Genomic DNA, 26,522 nt, shown 5'->3' with positions numbered 1-26,522 from the left:
GTCCACTTGACGTAACACGTGGAGGTAAAATTAGGTCATGGGACAAAACCAGATGCCAGTTATTTTGAATAACTCAGGTGGTTTCTGAGGTGAAACGCCAAATTTTTGCTGTTCCCCCAAAGAAAATAAAGAATGAAAAACCTGGGAATTGAAAGCTATAATTCAATGAAAATGTATTTTGAACTGTTTGGGACTTGATATATCTAATAGTTTTCATGACTGAAAGTATTATCATCAAAATTTTGCTATCACAAATGAGTGCAAGGAGTTGTGTGATATAAGGATTTGTGTTCGAACAGCGATCAAATATAGGTAAGACAGCATTATTAATGTATATACACCTGCCTATTATGTAGTTTTCGAAATGTATTTTGATGTATGTGAAATATTTTGTATAATAGATGCTAAGATGTTATGAGTAGCTAATTAATATTTAAGTCCATGCAATAATAAACACACGTTTAAGCATATTTTCTAGCCAACTGAAAATTCTGTTTTCTTTTTTAAGTGATTTTGCAATTTTTACCGAAATTATAGAACCAGTAGCTAGTTTTGATTAATAATTCGTAGGCATGCTTTTCTTCCCACGAAAGTTTTATTTAAAACGTGAAAATTTGTTTCCCTTTAAGTGCATCGTGTTGTTGTAAGCTATAAAGTTGTTGTAAGCATTATAATTATTATGTTATAAATTTGAGTGATGAAGTTTAGTAAAGTTTCTTTACAAATGTTTCGGTTATTGCAAACTCATTCTAAATTTTGAAATAGAAAAAGAAAAGGTTTTATTTGATGCATTTTTAATAATCAGCTGATATAGCACGGCCGTCAGAGACTCGATTCTTGACGTTAGGCTACGTCAAGCTTATTTTATTTTAATTTGAAATAATTTAATTTTTAGTCATTTTTATGTGTATGTGGTCATAAATATAAAAATGCTTACGTTTTTTGATAAGTAAACTCTACAATGCCAATTAAAAGTTAAAGAAAATTATTTAAGTAACAGTATTTACATTGGGTAAATTTTACTTCTTTTAAATGCACACTTTGGCTTAAATATTAACTGAACTTAGATCTAAATTTAATGAAAATTTGATTTTTATTACTGAATATAATTCTGTGATACATTATATGAATCACATCTTTCTCGCTATAGCAGGGTTTCTTAAACTGTGGGTAGCGCTTCCGTTCGCGGGAAATTTGAGCAGCTTTGATATTTAACTATTATAATATTTTTACACAATGTATCTGAAAATAGATAAAGGTAAGACAATACAGACAAAGAAAAAAGCGAAAACGTTTCGACGCATTCTTTTTATAATATAAACATTCATTTTCCTTGCTTTGCACGTGACGCTGTCATTTCGTCTGTTACTTATTTAAAACTATCACATTGTTCTATGTCTTAAAATTAGAAATTAAAGTTAATGACCTAAAGCTGCGGTAGTATATTACAGTACAAGTGAAAAAATTGACAGTTTCACTCACGCGTGTGTCTGACTTGCGCAATACTTATGGGGGTCCACAAAATTTGTGTAAATATTATGGGGTCCTGGAGGTCGCGAAAAAATCTCAGTGATAAAAAGGAGTCGCGACTGAAAAAAGTTACTGAAAGAAACCCTGCGCTATAGGATGACACTCTCTGAACAATTTTCTCAGAAAAACATATACACTAATTTTGCCTATTGGCCACCATTAAATTAAATGTATTGCTCTTATCTCTTAAAATGGTGTAGTTTTCAAAATAAGTATTGTCAGTAAAAGTTCTTAAAATGTATCATTCTATTTCGTTCTTCCTTTAAAAACGATCTAACCTCAGAGAAGCGGAAAACATACGAGTACTAACCTAAGAGATATGCCTTAGGTTTAAAAACGTTTATGGCTGTCGAAATGACCCCGATGACGGAAGTATGCTTTTTTACTAAAAGTATCAAGTTAGTGTATATATCTGTCTAGAAAAAAATGTTTATCGCATGCACTTTAATAACGGAAAATTTCCCTTAATCTTTAAAATTTGTTTATTTTACACCTCACTAAATGTGGTTTTGTTGATTATTTGATTATAATGAAGAAGATGAGATCTTCTGACCTTGGAAAGATGCTTTCATAGAGGATTTTCTAAGAAGAATTGACGGCTAATCTTTGGAATATGGTAACAGGTAGTTTGGCGACATTTTGGTAAGGCGATAAAGGTTACTATTTACTTATTACTTGTTATTAGTACTTTAGCAGTGTACATGGATAAAGTCAAGAGTGTGCGCAATGCCATTTTTGTGCAATTCTGGGATGTTTTTTTAAGTGAAAATAGGTCGACGTGTACATGGTTACCGTGTATGTGCAATTCTTAAAAACGCGGCAAGCAGTTTGCGATTCTGTACTTTCTCCCAATTTCGCACCTAATCTTCGTCATGATTAAGCACTTTTGTTCCATAAAAGTTCTAACATAAGCGTAATTCGGTTAGCAGATTGTTGGGAAAAAATGTTGAGGGGGGGGGAAATGCCTTTACTTCGTGAAAACAAAATGGCGCCCAAATAAAAACTAGTAGGTTGCTGTAGCAGGGTTGGTCGCCAAATTTTCGCCAAAAATGGCCAAGTTACCATAATCCAAAGATTAACCACAAAACCCAGTCAGAACCCGACTGGAAAATCGAAATGAATTATTCAGTTTTTCAGCGGTCTTTATGCACTTGTACCCTAGTGTGTGTATGTGATTATGGCAAAGCCTCGAGTGCTATCTGCCTAAAGGGAGGGATGCCTTCGTGGAGGACTTTCTATGGGAAACTGGCTCGTATACACGTTACACATGAGGAAAAACACGAAAACGCTCATGCAGTTCGGACCGAACTACCAGTGTTCAGCGACTTTACCGCTCGGCCGCTGGTTGGCCTAAATGGTCCCTAGTGAGAAGAAAATATGGAAAACTATGGAATAAAATGTAAGGTCATTCGAATGGAAACAAATCTCAAGGAAACGGAAATTAAATCACAAGTGCAATGCTTTCTGAACGTAGAAACAAATTAGGGCGTACGTGTTTTCTTCTCAGATTGCATTTTGTATTTTGAATAGAACACAAATAATTTTTGTTTTAGATGCTATGCTTATATTGTAATACAAAGTCATTTTATTCTTTGCTATAAAAGAAAATAAATATTTAGGATTTTAAGGAGAGTTTATTGGTCATTTAAACTTAATTAATATGTTACGTATTTCTGAAGTTAGACTTTTAATTAGCATCGTAAATGTCCAAGAGATTTTGCCATGACTGTTTTGGTCGCTTGGAGAACAGCTTGTACATATTGCGTTACGCGAGTTTTAGTGAAAATGCTGTTGAACTCGGAATCTCCATACTCCAGCTATACGGTATTCAAAATAACCACAGCCCAACCAGTGGTCATATAAGTAAAACCGCTGAATTCTGTTAGTTTTAACCCGGATTGAATTTCGGTGAATGGACAGGCTGCATGACCGTTTTTGTGGGGGTTTTCTCCATGTGTAACGTGAATAAGAGCCAATTTGCTTTAGAATCACTTCACTTTAGACAGTATTCGTAATGTGAATGTGAGCCAATTTGCTTTAGAAAGTATGCGTAACATAAATGGGAGCCAGCTTTCTTCAGAAAGTGTATGTAATGTAAATACCTAGTCAGTTTCATTTGTAAAGCCCTTCAGGAAAGCCCCCTCCCTCCATAAGCAGATACCTAACCTAACCTTCTTTTAGAAAGTTATCTACGAAAGAATGCCTTCTCTTAGGTATATAGTATGAATGTACTTTGCCATAATCAAAATAGCCACACTATTAGTACATTTGGCATTATCTCTCAATTTGCGTGTAAATTATGCCAGTCAAAATCAAGTTTGTTTTTAATTTACGTACAGATTTTTATTTTTCATTCATTGTATAGCACATATTTTTCTTAAAAACTACTAAATTCATTTAGATGAATGTATTTAGTACGTAGATTAGATACCAAAGAGAGATGCAGCATATAAGCAGTGATAAAAAATTAGTTACGTAATGCACTGCTTTCCTTTGCCATTTAAGCAACCACTTAGTGAAGACACTTGCTCCTTCTGTAAAAATTGAATAAGTAAATAGGTGACGTTACGTCTTCCTTCAAATAGGAGTTTTTATATAGTGTATTTCTTATTAGCTTTCAGGTTCTTTCTGTATGTGTGATCCCCCGTTTTTTAGCTCTAGTGGATGAAATATTGAAATAAAATACCATAAATAAAAAACAAAATTTCTCTTATTTGCCTACTGGTAAAAAGACAACCCAATTAAGCAGATTTTCTGAATATTCAGGTTGCCTGTAGTATTCATTAGTTAGCATATTTAGAATTCTCCTGTACGAAGTGTATTTTATCTTAAAATGAAATTATGAATTATTTCTGTGAATTGCTGATTATGCAATTGGCAAATGTTCGCGAAAAATGTGCAATTTTTGTGTATGAATGGTAAGACTATATAATTGTAATATATTAGAGAAACTATTTCATTATACGAATTCAAGACCCACGAAGATGTACAAATGTTCAAGGGATCTAGATAAAAGAATGTGATAATAAGTAATATATTCTAATTCAGAAGTCAAACAACAAAACAGCTTGTCGCTTGGAGAACAGCTTGTACATATTGCGTTACGTGAGTTTTAGTGAAAATGCTGTTGAACTCGGAATCTCCATACTCCAGCTATACGGTATTCAAAATAACCACAGCCCAACCAGTGGTCATATAAGTAAAACCGCTGAATTCTGTTAGTTTTAACCCGGATTGAATTTCGGTGAATGGACAGGCTGCATGACCGTTTTTGTGGGGGTTTTCTCCATGTGTAACGTGAATAAGAGCCAATTTGCTTTAGAATCACTTCACTTTAGACAGTATTCGTAATGTGAATGTGAGCCAATTTGCTTTAGAAAGTATGCGTAACATAAATGGGAGCCAGCTTTCTTCAGAAAGTGTATGTAATGTAAATACCTAGTCAGTTTCATTTGTAAAGCCCTTCAGGAAAGCCCCCTCCCTCCATAAGCAGATACCTAACCTAACCTTCTTTTAGAAAGTTATCTACGAAAGAATGCCTTCTCTTAGGTATATAGTATGAATGTACTTTGCCATAATCAAAATAGCCACACTATTAGTACATTTGGCATTATCTCTCAATTTGCGTGTAAATTATGCCAGTCAAAATCAAGTTTGTTTTTAATTTACGTACAGATTTTTATTTTTCATTCATTGTATAGCACATATTTTTCTTAAAAACTACTAAATTCATTTAGATGAATGTATTTAGTACGTAGATTAGATACCAAAGAGAGATGCAGCATATAAGCAGTGATAAAAAATTAGTTACGTAATGCACTGCTTTCCTTTGCCATTTAAGCAACCACTTAGTGAAGACACTTGCTCCTTCTGTAAAAATTGAATAAGTAAATAGGTGACGTTACGTCTTCCTTCAAATAGGAGTTTTTATATAGTGTATTTCTTATTAGCTTTCAGGTTCTTTCTGTATGTGTGATCCCCCGTTTTTTAGCTCTAGTGGATGAAATATTGAAATAAAATACCATAAATAAAAAACAAAATTTCTCTTATTTGCCTACTGGTAAAAAGACAACCCAATTAAGCAGATTTTCTGAATATTCAGGTTGCCTGTAGTATTCATTAGTTAGCATATTTAGAATTCTCCTGTACGAAGTTATTTTATCTTAAAATGAAATTATGAATTATTTCTGTGAATTGCTGATTATGCAATTGGCAAATGTTCGCGAAAAATGTGCAATTTTTGTGTATGAATGGTAAGACTATATAATTGTAATATATTAGAGAAACTATTTCATTATACGAATTCAAGACCCACGAAGATGTACAAATGTTCAAGGGATCTAGATAAAAGAATGTGAAAAATAAGTAATATATTCTAATTCAGAAGTCAAACAACAAAAAACAGCATTATATTTTCAAAATTTTGAAAATATAACGCTGATTTTTGTTGTTTGACTTCTGAATTAGTATTTATTCGGCGTGTTATTGTCTTAATTAAGTAATATATTGTTACAGAAGTATAGCGGAATATATTATTAATATCTTTTCTTTTTGACGTTGAAAATCACATTGAAATAAAAAAAAACTATTTTGAAAACGTTAGAAATACTTTTTAGGAGTTTCAGTAATGTATGAAATGCTATACGAAATTTTCGTTTAAATATAATTTAAGGTTATTCAAATGTGAATATAGAACACACATTTTTGTTTAAAGACTACAATATATGAACACTTTAATATTTTCAAAAAGATGGAAACGTTATTAAAGACAGATAATCAATATTTGAATAAATCCTTAGAATTTCACGTAAATGCGAATTAAATATAAAACATTAACGAAATTTCTTAAAATTTCAAAAGTAAGGCATAACAGAGATTTATCTGAAAAACAGTAGCACTGCAATAAATTTTATACCTCCCTCTGATGATGGTTGTACTACTATTTAAAGGATATTACGATAACAAATTCCGATGACTGAATATTAAAGAATTTTCATCAAATTTTTACACGTTTAAAAAAAATTGAAAAACATTTAGATTTTATATTGCGTCGAAAGGGACTTTTTTTCCCCATTTACACACACATACACGTTTCGACTTGGGCTGAAAATATTTAAAAACAGCATATCTTCAGAATTTCCGATATAGAGTCTCACGCGCTGGGTATAAAAATGATTTATTCAGAATAGTGCTGTTACTGCTCGCTTTCAGATTGCTGAGTATTTTAATGAAATTCGGGCTTTCAGGTGCCCCTATTCGAGTGGAAGACTATGTTATTCTAAAGTTGATGGCTCTAGGTACCGTTGTTTTCTCACAATGCAAGAAACATAAATATCATTTTTGAAGTGAGGAAACTGTGTGCCAAGATCAGTTTAGAGAAGCTCATTTGGAGTTAAAACTATTGTATTTATGCTAAAAAGTCTACTAAATATCTAAAACTCTCTATTATAATTTATAAACTTCTCTTGTTAACACACAACCATTTGTCCTCTTTTAGCCAATATATATTTCCTGTTAATTTTCATCTCAGTTAATGCAGAATACCAGATTCATTACATCTTTTTCATCCAGCTCTAAAAATTCCTTTCAGTATTTAAGCATTCAGATGAGTATCAATAAGAATGTGAAGAAACCTTTTAAGACCTCTGTTGATTTGTAGTACAGTCACTGTAACTTAAATTTAGGGTTTATTTAATAAAAATACCTTTCAGAATGAGCTTCGAGATTCGGTTTACTTGATTATGACACAGCATGTGAGGGCTATATGCCGAGAGGAATGATGCCTTCGTGCAGGATTTTCTGAGGAAAAGTGAATCGTGTCGCCGTTACACATGGGGAAAAACAACGAGAACGCCAACACAGCTATCCCATTTGCCTGGAATCGAGCCTAGGTCGAACTACCAGCGTTCAGTGTCTTTATCGCTAGCCGCTGTTAGGCGACGAGCTTCCACAGAACCCTTTGAAGCTCTGGTGTTCGTCATCTTAGCATTTTAGTAATAAATTTTGATGACGCAGTTTCTTAAAGACATATTTAATCATGTTCATTCCTTCTTTGGTCATCTTTTGGACTTATTCTTTTGTTGCAGTTTGTTAAAATTTGCACTAACAGCTGAGGATGACAAGACACTAACCATGCATCATCTGCTTTGCATTTGAGTATCGATGGAATGTTTCAGTTCTTAAACTCTGTATACATTTCAGATTATTGGCATTGCTGCGAAACGCAATCCTATGGAATTTTGCAGTTTTAGCAGTAATGGCATTAGTTTATTTTCAACCATTTCTCTCTAACCCTAGAGTCGATATGCTTATTAAATGTACTGGATACATTCATATTTAATTATATCTATTTTCTAAACTACTTTTGTTATTTCAAACCTTGCTGAAAGTATAATTTCAAAAAGTGGGTCTTTTAAGTTAGTGTCCGACAGACTTCTAGCTCCTTTTCTGGGACTCACACTCACTTTTAATTCTTCTAACTTAAAAAAAAATCATCAATATCGTCTTTTCTAATTAGCACAGAAATTGAAATAAACATGTTTTGTAAAGGTAAAAATGTGCTCTCTCAAATAAAGTAATGAAATTAAATGCGATTTTCCATCGAATTTGGCCATTTCAATGCATATAGATGGATACCTTAAACGTATTTTAATATACTTCCCTTACTTATCTGTATTATTATAAAAATGATCAAAAACGTAAATTATTAAAAAAAGGTGCTAGAATTATTTTTAACCTCTTAGTTTCTTACAGGTTAATCAGATTTGGAAGAGCCTATCAGCGGCCGAGGCGGTATAGTCGCTGAACCCTTATAGTTCGGTTCGGGCTGGCTGCATGAGTGTTTTCGTTGTTTTCTCCATGTGTAATACCAGCCAGTTTGCCTTAGAAACTCCTCCACGAAGGCATCCCTCTCCATAGGCAGATTGCCGCCGAGGCTTTGCTGTAATCACTTAAACCAAACCAAACCAGATTTGAAAGATAAATTGAACATAATATGTTTTGCTGAATGGCACTATTCTGAAAACTTATTCAAGTTGTTCATCGTAGTGGATTTAACGTATCATTTAAATACAGGAAACGCTAAAAATATTTACTTTCGGAATATTAAGTGAACTTTTATCATTGAATGTTTGAAAGTTCTCTGTGCTTCAGTGCATTTTTGAATCATTTGATGTAACATCCAATGTGAAATTCACGGGTAAACGCTGATAATTTGATCAGTGTATCTGCGAATGGGTTGGCTGCTTGAGGATTTCAAGCAAGATTATGTGCAAGGTAAATACGAGACAGATTTCCATAGAAAATTCTCCGTGAAGGCATTTATCCTCCTTATGTGTATTCCTTGCATTAGAACATCTAGATACATTGGAATTATTATCTGAAAGTATAATTAGAATTTTTGCTAAAGCACCGAGGCGTAATTCTGTTCCATTTATTCTCAAGAAAACTTGATACGAGTGACTTAAAAACAATAGAAAGAGAAAAATGAATTGCTTACAAAATATATTACACTTAAAAAATGTCTGAAAACAGCATGTAAGATACAACAAAATCGATAAAGACAAGTTTTGGACTCTTTCCAATGAAAACAGAAAAATTTCATTTAATTCCAAACAATGGTGGGAAGACTAAGGCAGATAATTGACCGCAATGATGAATTGTCTTTTAGGTCTTGGCATCTGTGGTCATTAACGAGTAAAATCTGTTAACAATCCCTGCATTATAAACGACTTAACGGCTCGAAACAACATATATTTCACCCAAACATTTTATGTCTGAGTGCTACAGAAGGCTATGTTTGTATAAGTTACGCAATAAATCTTACTACAGAACAATCCCATGCAATTCCTGCCAATAATAATATTTCTGCACAAGAAAGTGTATTTTACTGATGAACTTTTATTAAACGTTTTCGTTAAAATTCGTTATCATTATGGAAAACGGGTAGTTTTTTTTTATGGAAAAGGTAAAAATAAGTTCGTAAATTAAAATTTAATACTGTAAAGGTAATTTATATGTTCATATTCAAAGCAAAACAAAAAAGAAGACTTTATACACAGCGTTCATACTAATAGTTATGGTTTGTACTGTGTTAACTGTTATCATCTATAGCGGCATCTTAGAACTATTTCTGGAGAACAGCGGTATGACTGGTGGCATAAAGGAGGCATGTTGGTGAATGAATAGCCAGAACTCTTATCGACATCTACTTATTTACATTTAGGACATGTATTTCACTAGATTATGAATAATATTTATATACAAACATCATAGACGGGCTAATTAAACGCTATTGATAGTTCGACATGATTCAAACAATACCAAATTCAGATGCTGTCATTCTTAGAAAGTTTACTGTGCAAGAAGGATTCAAAACAGTGTAAATGCTCATTTAAATATTTTGAAAGAATGTTATAAGGTAGCCCACAAGTGAAAGATACGTCTACTTACTATACTGCAGTCGAAATCCGCTATAGCGAACTTTCAAGGGATCGGAAAGTTTAGTTCGCTATCCGATTCAATAGATGAAGAGGATTATTTCCTTAAAACGTGTAAAATGGAAATTATGAATCGCTCTCTAACACACATATATAGACACAAAATTGTGACATCGAGTTTCGACTTTTCACATGGACTTTTCACTGTAGATTTGGATAACTTGTATGCCTCGATAATCCGTATAATGAAAGTATCAGTTGTATGCGTAAGTCATAAGCATGTTATCATTTCTTGCTATGAAACTATTTGAGTATTAATTACTTAGTTTATTTTGCATTTAAATCCTTATTTGAGCCAACTTCAACCAAGAAAAATATAAAGAAATCCTCTTGCTATATTTCTAAAATTTCTAAAAAAAAATTAAAAAAAATATTGTATTTTTATAGTATGCTGTACAATAAATTAACTGTTTTATAAAGACGTGTGGGATTATATTGTATTATTCTGATTATGGAAAAACACGCGAGAGCTATCTGCTTATGGAAAAGGTAAAGGAGTTTTTAACGAAACCTGGCCTATGTTTGCGTTATACATGGAGAAAACTGCGAAAACTATCCTCAGCCAGCACGCTCGCTGAGATTTGAATCCGGTCGAACTACTAGAGTTTCATGATCGTACCGCTCGGCTGTTTAATCGAACTCGTGCATTAAAATCTGGACAATAATTATATTCGGGCTTCATAACCGTTGAGAACATGACTGACAGGCTTAATTAATTTGGAATATTATTAGATTAGTTTGGATTATCGTGATTACCTTAGTATGGCAGAACACAACAGAGCTATTTGTCTTAGGTAGGTAGGTGGGTGACGGAAGACGGGGACGCCTGGTGGCTACCAGGGATAAATAGGCATGTGTCTCTCGCCTTCCACTATCTAGTGACAACAACTCCCTGTGAGGGATGCTGACGACCATAAATGATATTCTAAGGGAAGTTGGGCTTACTTTATACATCAGAAATCTACGAAAATCTTTTGCCGCCAAGTACTTCAACCGTCAGTTTAGATCTCTGGTGAAAACTACCACAGGTGAAAACTTTTGCCATTTGGCCATTTATTAGTTGATCAATTTGGGAAGCAGCATTTGTTTAATTGCATAAATTGACTGAAATGGGTGTTGCAGAAAAGTATTTCTGGGTTTAATAAGTTTAAAGGAATTGTAAACTGTAATTTTTATTCAAGACAGAAATTTCAAATGTAAAGTTTGAGATAATGTTGTATTGTATAAAATCTCGCCCTAGAAAATGTTTGGAATAGATATTGATATTTTCAAAGAAAATCTTAGGCAGAGCCCTGGTGTGCTTTGCCATATTAAAATTACCTAATCATCAAGAAAATTTTGTATACTGAATCTGGCATGATTTGAATAGATTTTTTTTATTCGGTGGCTGGAATTTCAATGTCCGACTGAGCGTATCTTACAACAGGTATTTAGCGCTTTATTGTGTGTGTTGCGTAGTATGTGCATGGTAATATACACATGAGAATCGAATGCGCATCGTAATTTGATATTGCTTCCTACATATTGGGTATTTTACTTAGTTTAATGTATCTTTAATGTATTTTACATACGCTATTTTTGCATATGTATTGCGTAGCATGCATATAGAGTTTTACGGACACCTTAATTTAATATTGCATATATGCATTGTGTATTTATCTAGTTTAAGATCTTTAGGGTATTTTATATAGATATTTATGTAATACTTAATTGTACGTATTACGTAGCATGTGCATTATGTTAGTACGCGTATAGACATTGACGTGCATCATAATGTAATTTAGTACTTTTATATCGTATATTTTATTTAGTTTAACGTCTTATTTAATATAGTTAAGGAATCACATCGTGCATTTCCGTAGTAATGATATATCTAGTGTAGTTCATGTATATATGTTCACCTGTGTATGTTATCCGAGTTGAATTTGCGCTAGCATAGCGCCAGTATTTCTGTCTAGTATCTTCATAGTAACAATTTTGTGTCGCATTTTTATATTATAACCTAGATCTGTTAAATGACTGAGATGCGTTATGCCTTTGTAAGGTCATGTAATTTCGAAGTAGTTTGCAATAAACCCCTTAGGCAACCTCTTGCGGTTCCAAGGAGTGGATATCTCTGGATGAGGAGAGGCGCGGGACAAATATCTGTTTTCCTGTGTTAGCCAGCCACCGTTCTCCGTCACTTGTGATTCTCATTATATTTCTTTAATTTCTGTATCTAGTAAAATAATTAGTAAATTGCATTGTTTTACTCTTCTTCTAGGAAAAGTAAACAGGGGACATAATGAAGCTGTTCTTAAAGATTGTCTTCTTGTTTACCTGTGTGTTCGTCTGTGGCGGTCAGGATGGAATGGATGAACCACCACCGGAAGATGATTATATTCCGCTAACTACTTCAACAGCTGCACCGACACAGCCTCCTCACGTGCCATGTCCAACTAATAAGATGATTACCTATCCATGCACCTGTGAGAAGGATGGCATTGAAGGTCTGACGGTCCATTGTGAAAATGCCAATTTAGCAATGATGGCTCTAGGTTTGGGAAATATTAAGGATAAGCTCATTCATACCCTTTTAATGACAAAGAATTATGTTAGAAAATTAAAGGGTAGCATATTTCATAATGTTACTATTGTAAATTTGGAAGTAAGTTACAATAAAATTGAAGATTTAGAAAGTGAAGTTTTTGAAACTCTTGGAGAGAGCCTTATGTCTCTCAATCTTGAAGGAAACAACTTGAAGACCGTGCCTTTAGCTGCTATCAACAGACTCTCAAAATTGGTTTACTTGAACCTTGCTCATAATAAGTTGACAGTATTACCAGCTAATGCTTTCAATGGTCTTCCAAATGTGAAAGAGCTCAGAGTCGATAATAATATGATCAACAAAATATTCCCTGGAGCTTTTAATAACATTTTGAGATCTCTTGAAAAACTGCATTTACAACATAACAAACTTCAAAAGTTTGAAAGAAATGTATTCAGGCAAATGGCCAAATTGAAGTACTTGGACATTTCTCATAATGATTTCAGTAAATTTGATAAGAGAGACTTCAATGATTTGTCGTTTCTATGGTTTCTGAACGTTTCTAGCAATCACTTAAATGAAATACCAAGATCAGCTTTGGCAAGAAATGCTCAACTGCGAGTACTTAACGCTTCGTACAATAACTTTAAAGAAATAGACGCTTATCTTCTTCGAGGTTTACGTTTGCTAAGAGATTTATATTTAGCTGGGAATCGAATCAAAACTATTGCAAAACGCGCATTGATTACGCCTACTCGTTTGAGGACTTTGGATTTAGCACATAACGTAATGGAGGATATCGGTTATGAAATGTTCAAAGATATGAATTGGTTGGAAAGGCTTGATTTGAGTTATAACAGAATATCGAGAATAGCCAGCTCAAGTTTTCAACGCATGTTTCAAGTTGTCGTCGACTTAAGCCATAATAATATATCGTACATTGGCAAAGGTGCATTTATAGAATTGTCTAATGTGACTGTGTTTGATATGTCATATAATTCTATATCCCAGATACTACCAGAAACGTTCCAAACTAGTGATGTTAATATTCTATTGCTCCATCACAATAATATTACAGAGTTATCGAAAGTATTGATAACAAACTTAACTGGTATCAAAGTATTTAATGTAAGTCACAATAAAATAAACGCTATCGACCGAAAATCATTTTCCACGAAGAAGCTCTACGAACTACATACTATTGATCTCAGCTATAATAATATAACTGAAGTTAGTGGTAATGCATTTGAAAAATTTGGCAGTATACGAAATATTATTCTGCACCATAATAACATTAGAAAGATAGGTTATGGTAGCTTCGGAACATTGTCTACTTTATTAGAATTAGATGTCAGTTACAACAACATAAGTGAAGTAACATCTGGTGGGTTTACGAACTTAGTTTCTGTGCGTACCATTTATGCGCATCATAACAAAATTCAAAATATGTTCATAATACCAATTGCACTGAATGAAGTTTACATCCAACATAACTTAATAAAACGAGTACCGCCAGGAATATTTCCAGCAATGAATTCCTTATTGCATCTGTATTTAGATCATAATAATCTTACTCGTTTAGAAAGAGGATCTTTTAGAGGTTTGTTGACTTTAAGAACTCTTTCCTTAGGTCACAACAATATATCAGAAATACCTTGGGAAGCATTAGAAGACATGTCTGCATTGCAGTATCTCTATTTACATGGAAATAATATTACAAAACTTAATCGGAAAGCATTTGGTAACTTGCCTGTTGTTTTTGAACTTCGTTTAGATCACAATAAAATACACAATATCAGCGTAAGCGCATTTGAAGGTATGCTGCAACTTATAATGTTGAACATGAGTTATAATAATATTACTTTTATTCCTCCATCCACGTTTAAAGGTTTGGTATCATTGCGGTTACTTGATGTATCTCACAACAAGATATCTTCTCTTGAAAATAAAACTCATGGTGTACTCGAAGACTTGCTGTCTTTGAATACTTTCAATGCGTCTCATAACCATTTATCTTTCATTTCAGACAGATCGTTTCCTAAATCTCCATACATTCCGTACAGAATAAGACACGTAGATCTAAGTAATAACTTTATTCCGATCATCACTAACACATTTGATGACGGAATGACGCATGTTGAAGTTCTGAAACTTCAGAATAACATACTGAATGAAATTCGCCCAGGTGTCTTGGGGAATTTGACTTTACTCCACCATCTTGATTTATCTGGGAATCAGCTCCAGAAGCTTGGCAAAGGAACATTTGGAACATTGGAGGACATGGAAGAGTTGATACTGAGTAAAAACAGATTAGGATCTATAGATATAGATGAAATTCTAGCTATGAAAAAATTGGAGTTATTAGATCTCAGCGAAAATCGTTTCACAGCGTTCTATGAGGAACTGATTCCTATTATGAAAGAAAATTTTACAGTTTTGTTTAAGGGTAAGTGTTATTTTTAAAATTTAATATCGTGCTGCTACGTATATTTAAAAACTTTCGTCAGTGTTTAATTGCATGATTAATTGGTTACTGAGTTAAGAGATCCTAAGTGAAGGTATTTGTGAAGCAGAGTAGCTTGTATTAAAAAAAAAAAAAAAAAAAAAAAAAAAAAAACAACTACTTCAAAATTTTCAATACTAATCATACTTTTCCTTTTTCTGTAATTTTTTTTCTTCCACCATAAACTTCACAGTGGATTTTTACTGGAGATCTTCACACTAAAAAACAGTTTTTACAGCGTTTTCAAACTCATTATACAAACTGTTTCAAGTATTTGTTTTAGAACTACTGCTATGGATGGGGTTTTCCATTTCTTCTGAATAAACCCTATTTCTGCATAAACATAGTTTAACTGTATATTATCTGGAATATTATTATAAGAGCGCAGCCCCGATCCTCCTAGCTGGCACAAGCCGGCCGTATGATAAAAAATGGTACTGGCCAGAACAAAAGTCCAAAATCTGAGTCTTGGTGACGAATTTCAGTTCTATCTTTGTATTTATAGTCTTCATTATTGTCTCTCTAAAATCTTTTAAATTTGAATAGTTTCTTTTAAAATCTTCCTTAAAATTCTTTCTATATTTCTGAAATTATAATAATATTATAATCTGCAATTATTCTGAAATATATTATCATTCTTAATTCATGCACTAAAAGTAAACTGCTAAATCGGCAAACAAATACGTATACATCCTTTATCTTCTGTTCTCCACCGAGTCCTTCCGAAACAGAAAAGTAATGTAAATAAAAACCTGATTTTATATGAGGTATGTTTAAGTTTTTTTAATGCTGATTCAGTTTGCGTAACTAACGAACGTTTTCTCCAGATTAAGTGCTTAAAAACATTGCTAAATTGTTAATAGTACTTTTCTGTTAATTATAAGTTATTCCTGTTAACTGTAATCTATTAATTTTATAAACCTGATTTTGGGTTAACGTGGACGTCATCTTTGCTATTGCCCCGGTTAATTGGAAGTCTGTAATTTGTATGAAATTCAGATAATCCTTGGGTGCTTGCCGTATAAAATAAGCAATGCAAGCATTGTCTAGAAATCGGTTTCGGCCATTAAACAAGTTAGCTATCATGAGAAACGACTGCTTTGCTGACTGCGATTAATATTTCCCCCAAATTATCCTCCAAGAAGGTATCTCAAAGCAGAACGTTTTCGTTTGTTACATTGTAACCAAGCAGCCTACTTAAGAATGTAAGTTTATTTTCGAAAATAGAGATTTTTAAATTATCACCTTTTAGCTGCTTTAAAAATACACTGGTAAATTAAAAAAATAAAATAAAAAAGTTGTACATTTAATATAGTAAATGATAATAGATGTAGTTTCAAATTTAATACTATGGTGTTATGCTATCTTATCTTGAAGCTAACGAAAGAGACGTGGGGGGGGGAACAGCTAAGAATTTCTTTCATGGTCCTTATTCATTTTATTCTATATGTATCTCTTAATGTCTAATTTTTTTCAGTTTCTCAGAACTTTGAACAATTTTTTTTGTCATTTAAAATATATCTCTTAAAAGTCTCGGCGATCCTTTTGTAGCCGAATGGATTAGACTGCTGAACACTAGTAGTTCGAGTAGGACTCGAATCCCGTTTGACTAAATGGGTATTTTCACCATCTAGCACATGAATACCAGCTGATTTCTTTCTTTAAAGCCAGAAAGAATTCCACTCACTCAACAGGTATTTCTTATGTGCTTTGTCATGTTCCATTAAACAAAATAAAGTGTTTCAGTTTTCAGTCTTAACCACCGGGACAACTTATCTGGTTAAACGACCTTCTCTGACTTATCATCTAACCGAGATTTCTTCGAGACTTACAGTACTTCGTTGTGTAGATCATCTTTCGTTGCCTACTATGCTAACCTTAATCTCATGAGGATGCGTTTCTTCCCATATTTTCGATACCCCACTCTAATTTAGTGCATTTCATTTCCTTTTAATAGTAATATCCTTTTAATAGTTTCCTCCTCATAAAGTTTATTCGTTTACTCCTTATAAAGTGTCATTCAAAGTATCTTAAAAATTTTGCAACCTAGCTCGGAATAAAAGAAAACCGCTATAAAAACTACCGGGTGTGTGCTAAACATGAAGGAATATCGCAAATAAAAAAAAATGTAACAATCATAAGGTTACTAGCCATAAAATATGCTTAAATCTAAAGAGAAAATGTTCAAAGTTCTTTCAGTCGGCTCAAAGTTTCTTCAGATCAATGCACATGGATTTGTGAAGGTATTAAAAAATGACAAGTCTCTTACTACACGTGGTGGGCTTGCCAGCGGACAGGGAACAAAACCACTGAACTTGGTATTTCGATCCGGTTCGTGTATTGTTGAAGTATAACGTGAATGCGAGTCAGTTTCCCTTAGAACATTTTTCACGATGATATTCCTTTACTTAGGCCCTCCTATGCCTTGCCATATTCAAGTAGCGCAACCTAATTAAGTGCCGATAAAAGTACTGGTTGCATAGGAATTATGTGAGGTTTTCCCTTTTTAACGTGAATGCGAAGTAGTTTTACTTTAAACAGCCCTCCATAAAGGTATACCGCCTCTTAAGCAGATAGCTTTTCCGCGCTCTGCACGGCGACATGCTGCAATTCAAGCTCTCCGTACAACCAAGGACTTCTGTGACGAAAAAAAGAGGAAAGCTTTTCTATCCCTCAACAATAAAGCCTCGGGCGATAATGGCTGTCACTGTCCAATGAAATCCCTGCTAAAGTATATTCTCTAGCGCATGTGTATGTGGCTACATGTTCTAATATAACAAAAATTGTCTTTATATTCCGGCCTATCGTTAGAGTAATAACATTCTAAACTTCTTGTAAAATTGAATGTGATGGGTAGGTGAGCTCTCTAAAATTAAAATTTAACATTTTCATAATATCCCAGCAGAATCCCCAAAATTCCGAATAATATAAGAATGATTACAGTTCTGTGAGGTATATAAGTGCGAACTGACTAAGCTCATTTTCTCAAGCTGATTCCTGTCGCTGATTCCCTGTTGCAGTTTAAGATATTTTGGGCAAATTTAGGAAGCAGCTGTGAAACAGTAGTTGCTGTTTTGAAGATATTGTTTGGATTATAGTAAAACAACGTACGATATTAATATACAGCTAGCTCTTGAAAGTGTTTATTAAATATATGTCTTCTTCTTTCGAAATAAAGTGTTGAATTACTTGTATTTAAATTATTAAAGCAGCATAAATATTTTACCTAAGCGTTTGTTTGCGAGAATCACACAGAAGATTAGATTTGTGTTTACCGAACGTTTCTCAAAAATATTTCTTCCAACTCTATACTTTATTCGAAGCAACTATGTAATAGGAAGTGTACTATATTTACTATCACTACTTATAAAAATAAAGCTAAAGCCGACTTTATTGAAAGCATTGAAGTCAACTAGCGGCTGAGACGATATGAGGGCTGAAGGTCAATAGCTCGTTCCTTATTCCGTTTACAGGAATTGAGCTGGCTACATGGGATGTTTGGAGTTATTTTGTATATTGTGAATTCCTTTAAAAATTTTCCACAAAAATATTTTTCGTAAGTCAGATAATTCTCGCACGTCTTCCACAATTAATTAAAGCAACGACTTTGTAAAGTATTTTCTTCTTCCTTAGCACTTATTCCCCATGTGTAACGTATATACGAGCCAGTTCCCCTTAGAAAGTCCTCCACGAAGGCATCCCTCCTTTTAGGCAGATAGCCCTCGTGTGCTTTGCCATAATTAAAATAATCCAATCCAATCCAATCCTTAGCACTTACCTTCGTGTTGTAAATTGATATGTTTGGCTAGCTGTTGTGAGGTCTGGTGTTCGAATCCTATCGAGGGCCTTGCACATTTTTCACGCTTCCTGCATCAATAAGTTTAATGACTCTACAACTATATGTTCTTGTTTAATTCTAATTGTATCGCAAATTTATATAAAATATCCGGCATCTTTTGCTTTTATTGTAACTTTTGAACTTTCTTTTTATGATGTTCGAAAGCTTTTTATCTTTCATAATACTTTTTTAGGTGCAAAGGTTTTCCTTTAAATGCTACCTTGTCACATCGAATATAAATAACTTTTAAAGTAATGATGCAGTCGTTGTGAAGGCATCGTAAAATTCCAAAAAAGATGTAAGAAACTCATTAATGTTTTGAGTTAATTTTCTAAAAGACGTTTTATTCAATTAAAAGAGTTTCTTCCGAGAGTTATAATATTGAGTGTTCGAGAAAGCAAAAAAAGAAAAATATTTTAACGCATTTTCAAGAAACTCAACTAAAAGGTAAATGCCATTAAAAATTCTTAATAGAATGAGCTTGACATAACTAGTATGAGCAGAAGCTACTTCTTCCATTTTGCTTTTCAAAGGCATCTTTTAGCACATTTCATTATCGATTTAAAGTACGAAAATAAGTGCATAATTTGTATCAAACATTTGAACAAAGTATTAGTTTATTTCAAAATACTTTAAAGCGCAAAGTGAACTTTATATGGTTTAGATAGAAAACAAAAATAAGTACAGTATTCATCAATCTTTTATTTTTTGAGTAAAATGAGAGGGGAAAAGCTGAATATTAATTTATAACAAATATTTCATCAGCTCAATCATTTTCAATTTTAGAAATATTTTAAAATTCTAAGTACAAAATCCATTTCGTAGTGCCTGCAAAATATTTCCCCCCTACTATTAACTGTAGATTAACATTACGAGTCTTTTTTTTTTTTTTTTTTTTAAAGAAAATTGTTAAGTACCTCAGTGAAGAGTCATTTGGTTTATCGACGAAGAAGATGTGAAAGATGCGCAGTTCCCTCGCTGTGATTCGAACTTCAGACCTCCCGATTACGCACTGAAAGTGCTTCCTGTTATAACACGAAGGCATGCAGGAAGGAGGGAGAAAATACCGTATATATGTTCTCTTTTAAAGAGCGACTGGAGATAAGGGGACCCAATCGCCAAATCCTAGTGGTGACGAAGAATTTAGTTCGAGCTGTACTTGTACAGACTCCCCCCCCCCCGAAGTCCGGAAACTAAAGAAACCCACAATGCCCTCATCGGGATTCGAACTGCGGAAATCTAGCTATCACGCGTCAGGCGTACTTCTAGTTTCATTACGGAAGTTTGTTTTGGTTTGGTTCATTTGGTTATGGCAAAGCATTCGAGGGCTATCTACCTGAGGGAGGGATGACTTCGTGGAGAGCTTTCTAAGGGAAACTGGATGATAATATACATGTTACACACGGGGAAAACCATGAAAACGCCCATGCAGCCACCCTCTTCGCCGGGATTCGAACTCCGGACCAAACCACTAGTGTCGACTTTACCGCTAGTGTCGACCACTCGGCTACCTGCTCCGTTTCAATCTAAGCATGAGTGATTCGTGTTTTTGTTTGAAAAATGGATTCCAAGACGTAAACCATTTTCTATCATACTTTTAATAGCCGTAAGTCATGCCTGCAGAGTGGTTTAGAAAGGCTAGTTTAACCTGGCCAGTGAACTTATCTTCTTTTATCTCGAAGTCTAGACTACTGTCTCATGAAGTATGTAATGTTAATTAACTTACATTTGTGAGCCCGTGTTGTAAATTTGAGGTGAACGGGGAATTTGTATGTATTAAAATAATAATAATAATAATAATAAAAAACTTTTAGTGGTATAGAATATTGTATGTTAGTAATGGTGATAATTTATGAAAGCATGTCTTAACACTAAATATATTTGCTCTTTGTTTTGCCGGAAAAGTGAATGTGAGCATTTTTATGAACTTAAATTTAATACGCCTGAAAGTTAATTATCTAGCTAATTAGTAAATTCTTCGAATTCCTGCAGGATATTTTTTTTATAGAAAATAAAAGTTGTAATATATATTGACATTTTTAAAAGGAATGGTTTTTAATTGTCAACTCTCAAACAGAACACTTGCTGTAAAATAAAAACGCAGACAAATACTGATTTTTCGGATATTCAAAAATTGTGTTTGCTAGTTGCATTTTGGCCCAAATTTGTATCTTTTCTGTGTTTCGGACTTCCTTAAACCCTGCTCTCCATTAATTTCCGTGATAACATAGTATGCGGAAAATACTGCTCTTGCAGTAAAGTTCACGAATGCAAATCATGCAGCAAACAATCTGCAAGGATACATCCCACAAATTGAAGACTGGTGTCAAATGGAGTGTTTGCATAAACGCGCAGAAGTCCCAACTCTTAATTATTAGACCGACGAAGAAACGGAAACCTGTAAAGGAAAATATTTTCATCTTCAGCGTTCCAGTAGTAAGAGAAGAAAAGTATCTAGGAGTCTTACTAAATGACAAACTCACCTGATCAAAAGCCCACTACGTAATTCACTGCCTCCTTCCATTCATCGGAAGATATTCAAAACTTGGACTTGCAAAAATGAGACACATTTACTTAGCGGTTATCAGACCTATTCTGACTTTTGCCTCCTCGGCATGGGCGGCGGCCGCGGAAAAGGATATCAAGCAACTATTAAGTTATTCAATCCAAAGTGTGGTGATGTATGACAAATGCTCATTACTTTGTCAGTAACGAAATGCTTCGCAATGATCTGAAGATTGAATACACAGACTTACTTGAACAATACAAATGAAAAGTTTTTCTCCAGTACTAAGCGGTGTGAATTCCTCTCTTATTTCAGAACTTTTCATTACGAGCTCCTGAATGAGGACAAGTATCTCAGACCTCTCGCTGCGCATATGTTTGCATATAACCTAAATTTCCCTACGTGACAAGCCTGATTTTAATGTGTTCAGACTCCCGCTGGACTTGTAGCGAAACCCTTAAGACTTGACCTATTAATTTCAGTGACTTTGCTTATGTTTGTATTTACAACCGTGGTACCCAAATAGGAGCTTCTCGTGCAATATCGGACTCCCATTTATCTGGATGCCTGTTTTCTTAGACTTGAATGTAGGTTCTTTTGATGCGCTTCATAGCGCAATTTATAATTTTTGACGAATTTGGACAGGTAATTTGACCAATTTTGACTGAATTTTCACGGAAATAACGCATTCTTGCCCCCTGCTGTTAAAAGATACCTGTCTGCTGTTGCCGATTTTAATTGATCAATCAGTGCACTGTACTCTTCTGACTGTGCCTATCATACGTATACGAAAATTTAACGTTTACTTTCTAACTAATGACTTTTTCATATCTCTCGCGATGTAGGTAAAACTTTTCTACACATTTTGATAGGTTACACTACTAAGCTAATAGAAATCTTAGGATATTAGAAAACATTTTTTGACACATCCGACATTTTGAAAATTTTTTGACACATTTGCTATCACCGACGAATTGTAGCTCCACCCTGATTTGAATTGATTGATCAGAGCACCGCCTCTCACAGACTGCTCCTGCCACAAGAAATCCAAAGACATGACCTACACTATAATCTGAGGACCTTTTACTGATTTCAACGATGTAGATAGGATTTTTCTGTAAATTTTGATAGGTCATTTGTCCTGGTTTCAGCAAATTTTGCTGCCCCCAGCGACAAGATATTCACTATTGGGTTTCCTTCCGACTATGACGTCACAACTCTCCTTGTGTTTATTTAAATAACTGTATATTTTGCGTTTGTAATTTTATTATCAGTGTAACTTGTTTTAGTATTTGCACCACAAGACAAAAGTATGCCATCCCAAAATGAGGGAACGAACGCTGAAGACTACTTTATGCCATTGCTTAGGCCCGTAATGTCTCGCGTCCTCTATTGCACTCTTTATTGCCTTTCTCCTAGAGAATCATCGTTCAAGAAACACTACTGTCATACGCATTGCGGCACTATCCCAAATGAGACGGAACAAGTCGTACCATCTGTTCGATATTTGCGGCTAATCAGCGTAACTTGGAACTTGGAGAAGGTTCAATTTTCGTTCCGTTATTTCCATTAAGGAAATCATCGTAGAAAATTTTTTCTAGTCTCAGAGGACGCGTGTAATAGCAGAGATTGCCATGCCGGAGACAGTTCCAGCTGATAGACGATTTTACGAGGGGCATGGTGATTGGACTGAAAAGGACAGGTTGGTCCATACGGAAAATCTCAGGTGAGAGACACCTGGACGCGTCCACAATGCACCGGCTGAGAGAACGATATTTGGAACAAGGAAATGTGGCAAGTTCGAGGGATCCCGGTGCAGCCAGAGTGACGTCAGGACGCGTTGATCGATGCATCCGCTGACAAGTGGTGGCGCACCCGCAAGCCACTTCTACCTCCATTCTCAAGCATGTTCAGGACACCCTGGATATTTCCATATTGACCAGAACCATTTGCCGTCGATTGGTGGCAAGTGGCCTGCACTCGTGGCGTCCGTTAAGAAGACTGCTATTGACTCCATATCATAGACGCCAACGTCTGCAATGGTGCCGGGCTCGAACGATGTGAACGGCGGAATGGCACTGGGTCGTGTTCTCAGATGAATCACGCTGCTGTTTCTCGAATGATAAACCTTGCCTATAAGTTCAGTTCACCTCTGGTACGTATTACGGGCACTATGACGGGCCAACATGGATGATCGTTGGCCCGTCAGAGTGCCCGGAACACGATACATGGATGTGCTGCGGTCCGTGACACTCCCCTACCTTCTGGGAGTGCCCAGTGCCCTTTATCAGCAGGATAACTCCCGACCACACACTGCTGTCATCAACTAACGTGCCCTGCAAGGTGTAGAGATGCTTCTCTGCCTCTCCTGATATCTCACCAATCGAACACATTTGGGATGTGACTGGACGCCGTTTGCAAACCCTACCATTGCCGCGTTCAGAAGACTAACTGTGGCAATTGGTTGACAGGGAACGGAGAGCCGTTGCTCAGGACACCATCCGTAGTGTCATGAACTCTGTATCTAAACGTGTTGCTTCGTGTATCGCCGTCCAAGGTGGTCCTAAGTACATAACATGTTGCCCCTATGAAGGGATGGACAGTTATAACCATGCCTGCTCCGGGATTCGATCCCTGTCCCATCACTCTTAGAAATACGGAATAAGGGCATATAAATACAAATGCTTTTAAGGTAAAAAAAATAACCATAATTGAATCCTGGTAATTAATGACATTAAAGCTGCACATATATGACTACTACTATTTACTTCATTACGTAATTTATGTACGCAAGGTTTAGAGCACGTTCATTAATCAGTATAATAATTCAGTTCATGCTAGATTTAAATATTTAGAGTAATAAAATAACGAATAAATGCCTAATAAATAAAGAAACGAGGGGCAGCACATACAAAGAATATGTAAATTGTTTTTGTTCAGTCATTTTTACAAAACATTTTTTTTTCGCTGTAATATGTAATTAATTTATTGGAGTTATACTCGTAAATTAAGCTGATATAACTTGAATATCAGTAAGCAGGAAATAAAATTTAAAAAATCGTTTACGGAAGTGATTTCAGACTTTTAAACATTAGTTTGTAAGAAGACTTGTTACATGAATATTTGAATCTTTGAGATACTTGAAGTCCATTGAGCAAATCTTTGGAAGCTAAAACTAGGGTGTAAAAATGTTTTTTCAACTACTTGAGAAAGAATAGCGATTGAGTTTAAGAAGTAGAGGAACAGTTTCTCTGAATGTCTCTAAATAAAATATTGTTATAATGGAACTTTAATTGGAATATTAACATAGATTACGCATACTAGAACGGTAATTTTTTTCACTAGAACTGTGAGTGGTAAAATACACTTAAAAATATTTTCGAAAGTTTATAACGTGTTGTTGTGCATTTTGTAACATTTGTTTGCTCAGCTAAATATTTTAACACTACCATTTATCATCACTTTTTTTTCCTTGACAGGTAATCTTTTATCCTGTGACTGCCACCTTCGTCCTTTGCGGTCATGGTTGAGCAATCAACCTAACTCGACCTCTTGGGATGAAGTCACTTGTTACAGACCTCCGTTATACACCGGACGTTTTTTGACATCTATGGACATTGACGAGTTCGTGTGCAAGGGCGTGGCTTTCGAGGCGGAAAATATCCTGAAGCCGGATATAAAAATTCGCGGCAGTGAAGTTATTAAAGATCATGGTTTGAGAGTGGTGTGGTATGTGGCAACTCGAGAGGATATTGCTGGCTTCAAGGCAACTTTGAGAAATCTCACTGGCACCCTGGTGGCAGAAGAGGAGCTACCTTATAATAAAAGGGAATATATTTTCAGAGATCTAGAACCAAAAGAAATATATCATTTGTGTTTTGTTGCTGTGGATTCTTTAGGAACGGATCGAGAAGCATTCAAATCTCAGTGTACCGATGTTGGACCTGTTGGCAAAGCTGATCGATTGAACATTTCGTTTCACAGTAGCGTTATCTTGCTCTTTTTATGTATGATAGTGACAGTTTTATATTCCTATCTGTGATACTGAATATTGTACGTGAGGAGATGTTTACATGAGTGTTTTTAAAAGATTTATTTCATAAACATATACATGAACTTAAAAATAAAATTTTATTTCTTTGTGATTAAAAATGAATTGTGGATTCAGAAGAAAAATAATTTTATAAATATGGTATTTTTCACTTAAATGTTTGGGTAATTAGCTACTATTAATTCTCTAAATATGTATTGCAGTATATCTGTTTTTTTCTAACGACAGTTATACATCTTAGCTATCAAAATCCTCCTATTCCGAATGACTGAAAACGTGCTTGAAAATATTATTCTGGAAAATTTTAAAAAACTGAGCGTTAAGTACAGCATGCACTCACAGTTTAGTTGAAATGGATGATGTTACAAATTTTGAAACAGTACATTTAGCGTCCTGGAAAGAAACTAAGTTTGATGGTTTTAAAACTTACGTTACACATAAATGAATTATGCCTATTAACAAATTTCAGTGTAAAAATGAGGAGAATTAAATGTAGTATTTATAAACATAAAAACAAATGTTTATGTAGTATTGAAAATAACACCATTCAAATGCTTTCCCCCTTTTTTTCGCACGTATTCTTATTCCATGGTTTGCAAATTCTTTTACGTACAGTGGACCATATCTTAAGAATTACCAAAATTTCCTGACGAACAAAAACTTTCCTTTCAACGTTGCTCAAGAATTAACAAGTAAAATTATTAACAAGTACTTTCTATTGAACTGGGAATCAAATTCCCTGCCAAGTTTCGGACCCATTTTCTTGACTGGAATCTCAAAATGTCCCTGCCACTCTGTACTGGGATTTTTTTTTCTCTATCATTCTTAACAATATAGACATTTTTCGAAACGCATGTATATGTTATAAAGTATTTTCTCCTTCCTTTCTGCATGCCTTTGTGGTGTAGCGGCAGCCAACTCTCGGCGAGTGTTCGAGAGGTCCAGGTTCGATTCCCGGTGAGGGCATTGCTCATTTTTCACGTCTGCTGTCTCAAAAATCGTAATGACTAGGACAAATACTGTACTTATCAAGTTGAAAGCTGAAGAAAATAATCTTTAAAAAGAAAAG

General features: G+C 34.5%; 1 protein-coding gene across 1 annotated transcript; it reads left to right on the top strand.

Moving 5' to 3' along the window:
• On the top strand, positions 1–25,558 carry LOC118199155 (uncharacterized). The gene is made up of 3 exons (XM_035370957.2): positions 1–312; positions 12,292–15,001; positions 24,882–25,558. Exons 2-3 carry the CDS (start codon positions 12,313–12,315, stop codon positions 25,442–25,444), a joined length of 3,252 nt encoding a protein of 1,083 aa, XP_035226848.2. The 5' UTR covers positions 1–312; positions 12,292–12,312; the 3' UTR covers positions 25,445–25,558.
• The last annotated feature ends 964 nt before the right edge of the window (positions 25,559–26,522 follow it).

Source organism: Stegodyphus dumicola, chromosome 6 (assembly GCF_044657685.1).
Source record: "Stegodyphus dumicola isolate Sdum_Otavi_A_Nest chromosome 6, ASM4465768v1".
In the NCBI taxonomy this organism is placed as follows: domain Eukaryota; kingdom Metazoa; phylum Arthropoda; class Arachnida; order Araneae; family Eresidae; genus Stegodyphus; species Stegodyphus dumicola.
The sequence above is the reverse complement of the archived record's forward strand: the minus strand, read 5'-3'. Positions and strand labels throughout refer to the sequence as shown.

Excerpts from the sequence above, each read along its gene's own strand:
- LOC118199155 (XM_035370957.2), top strand. The coding sequence starts at position 12,313 with ATGAAGCTGTTCTTAAAGATTGTCTTCTTGTTTACCTGTGTGTTCGTC. Across the intron at positions 15,002-24,881 it reads TTTTACAGTTTTGTTTAAGG|GTAATCTTTTATCCTGTGAC; the intron begins GTAAGTGTTATT and ends TTTCCTTGACAG.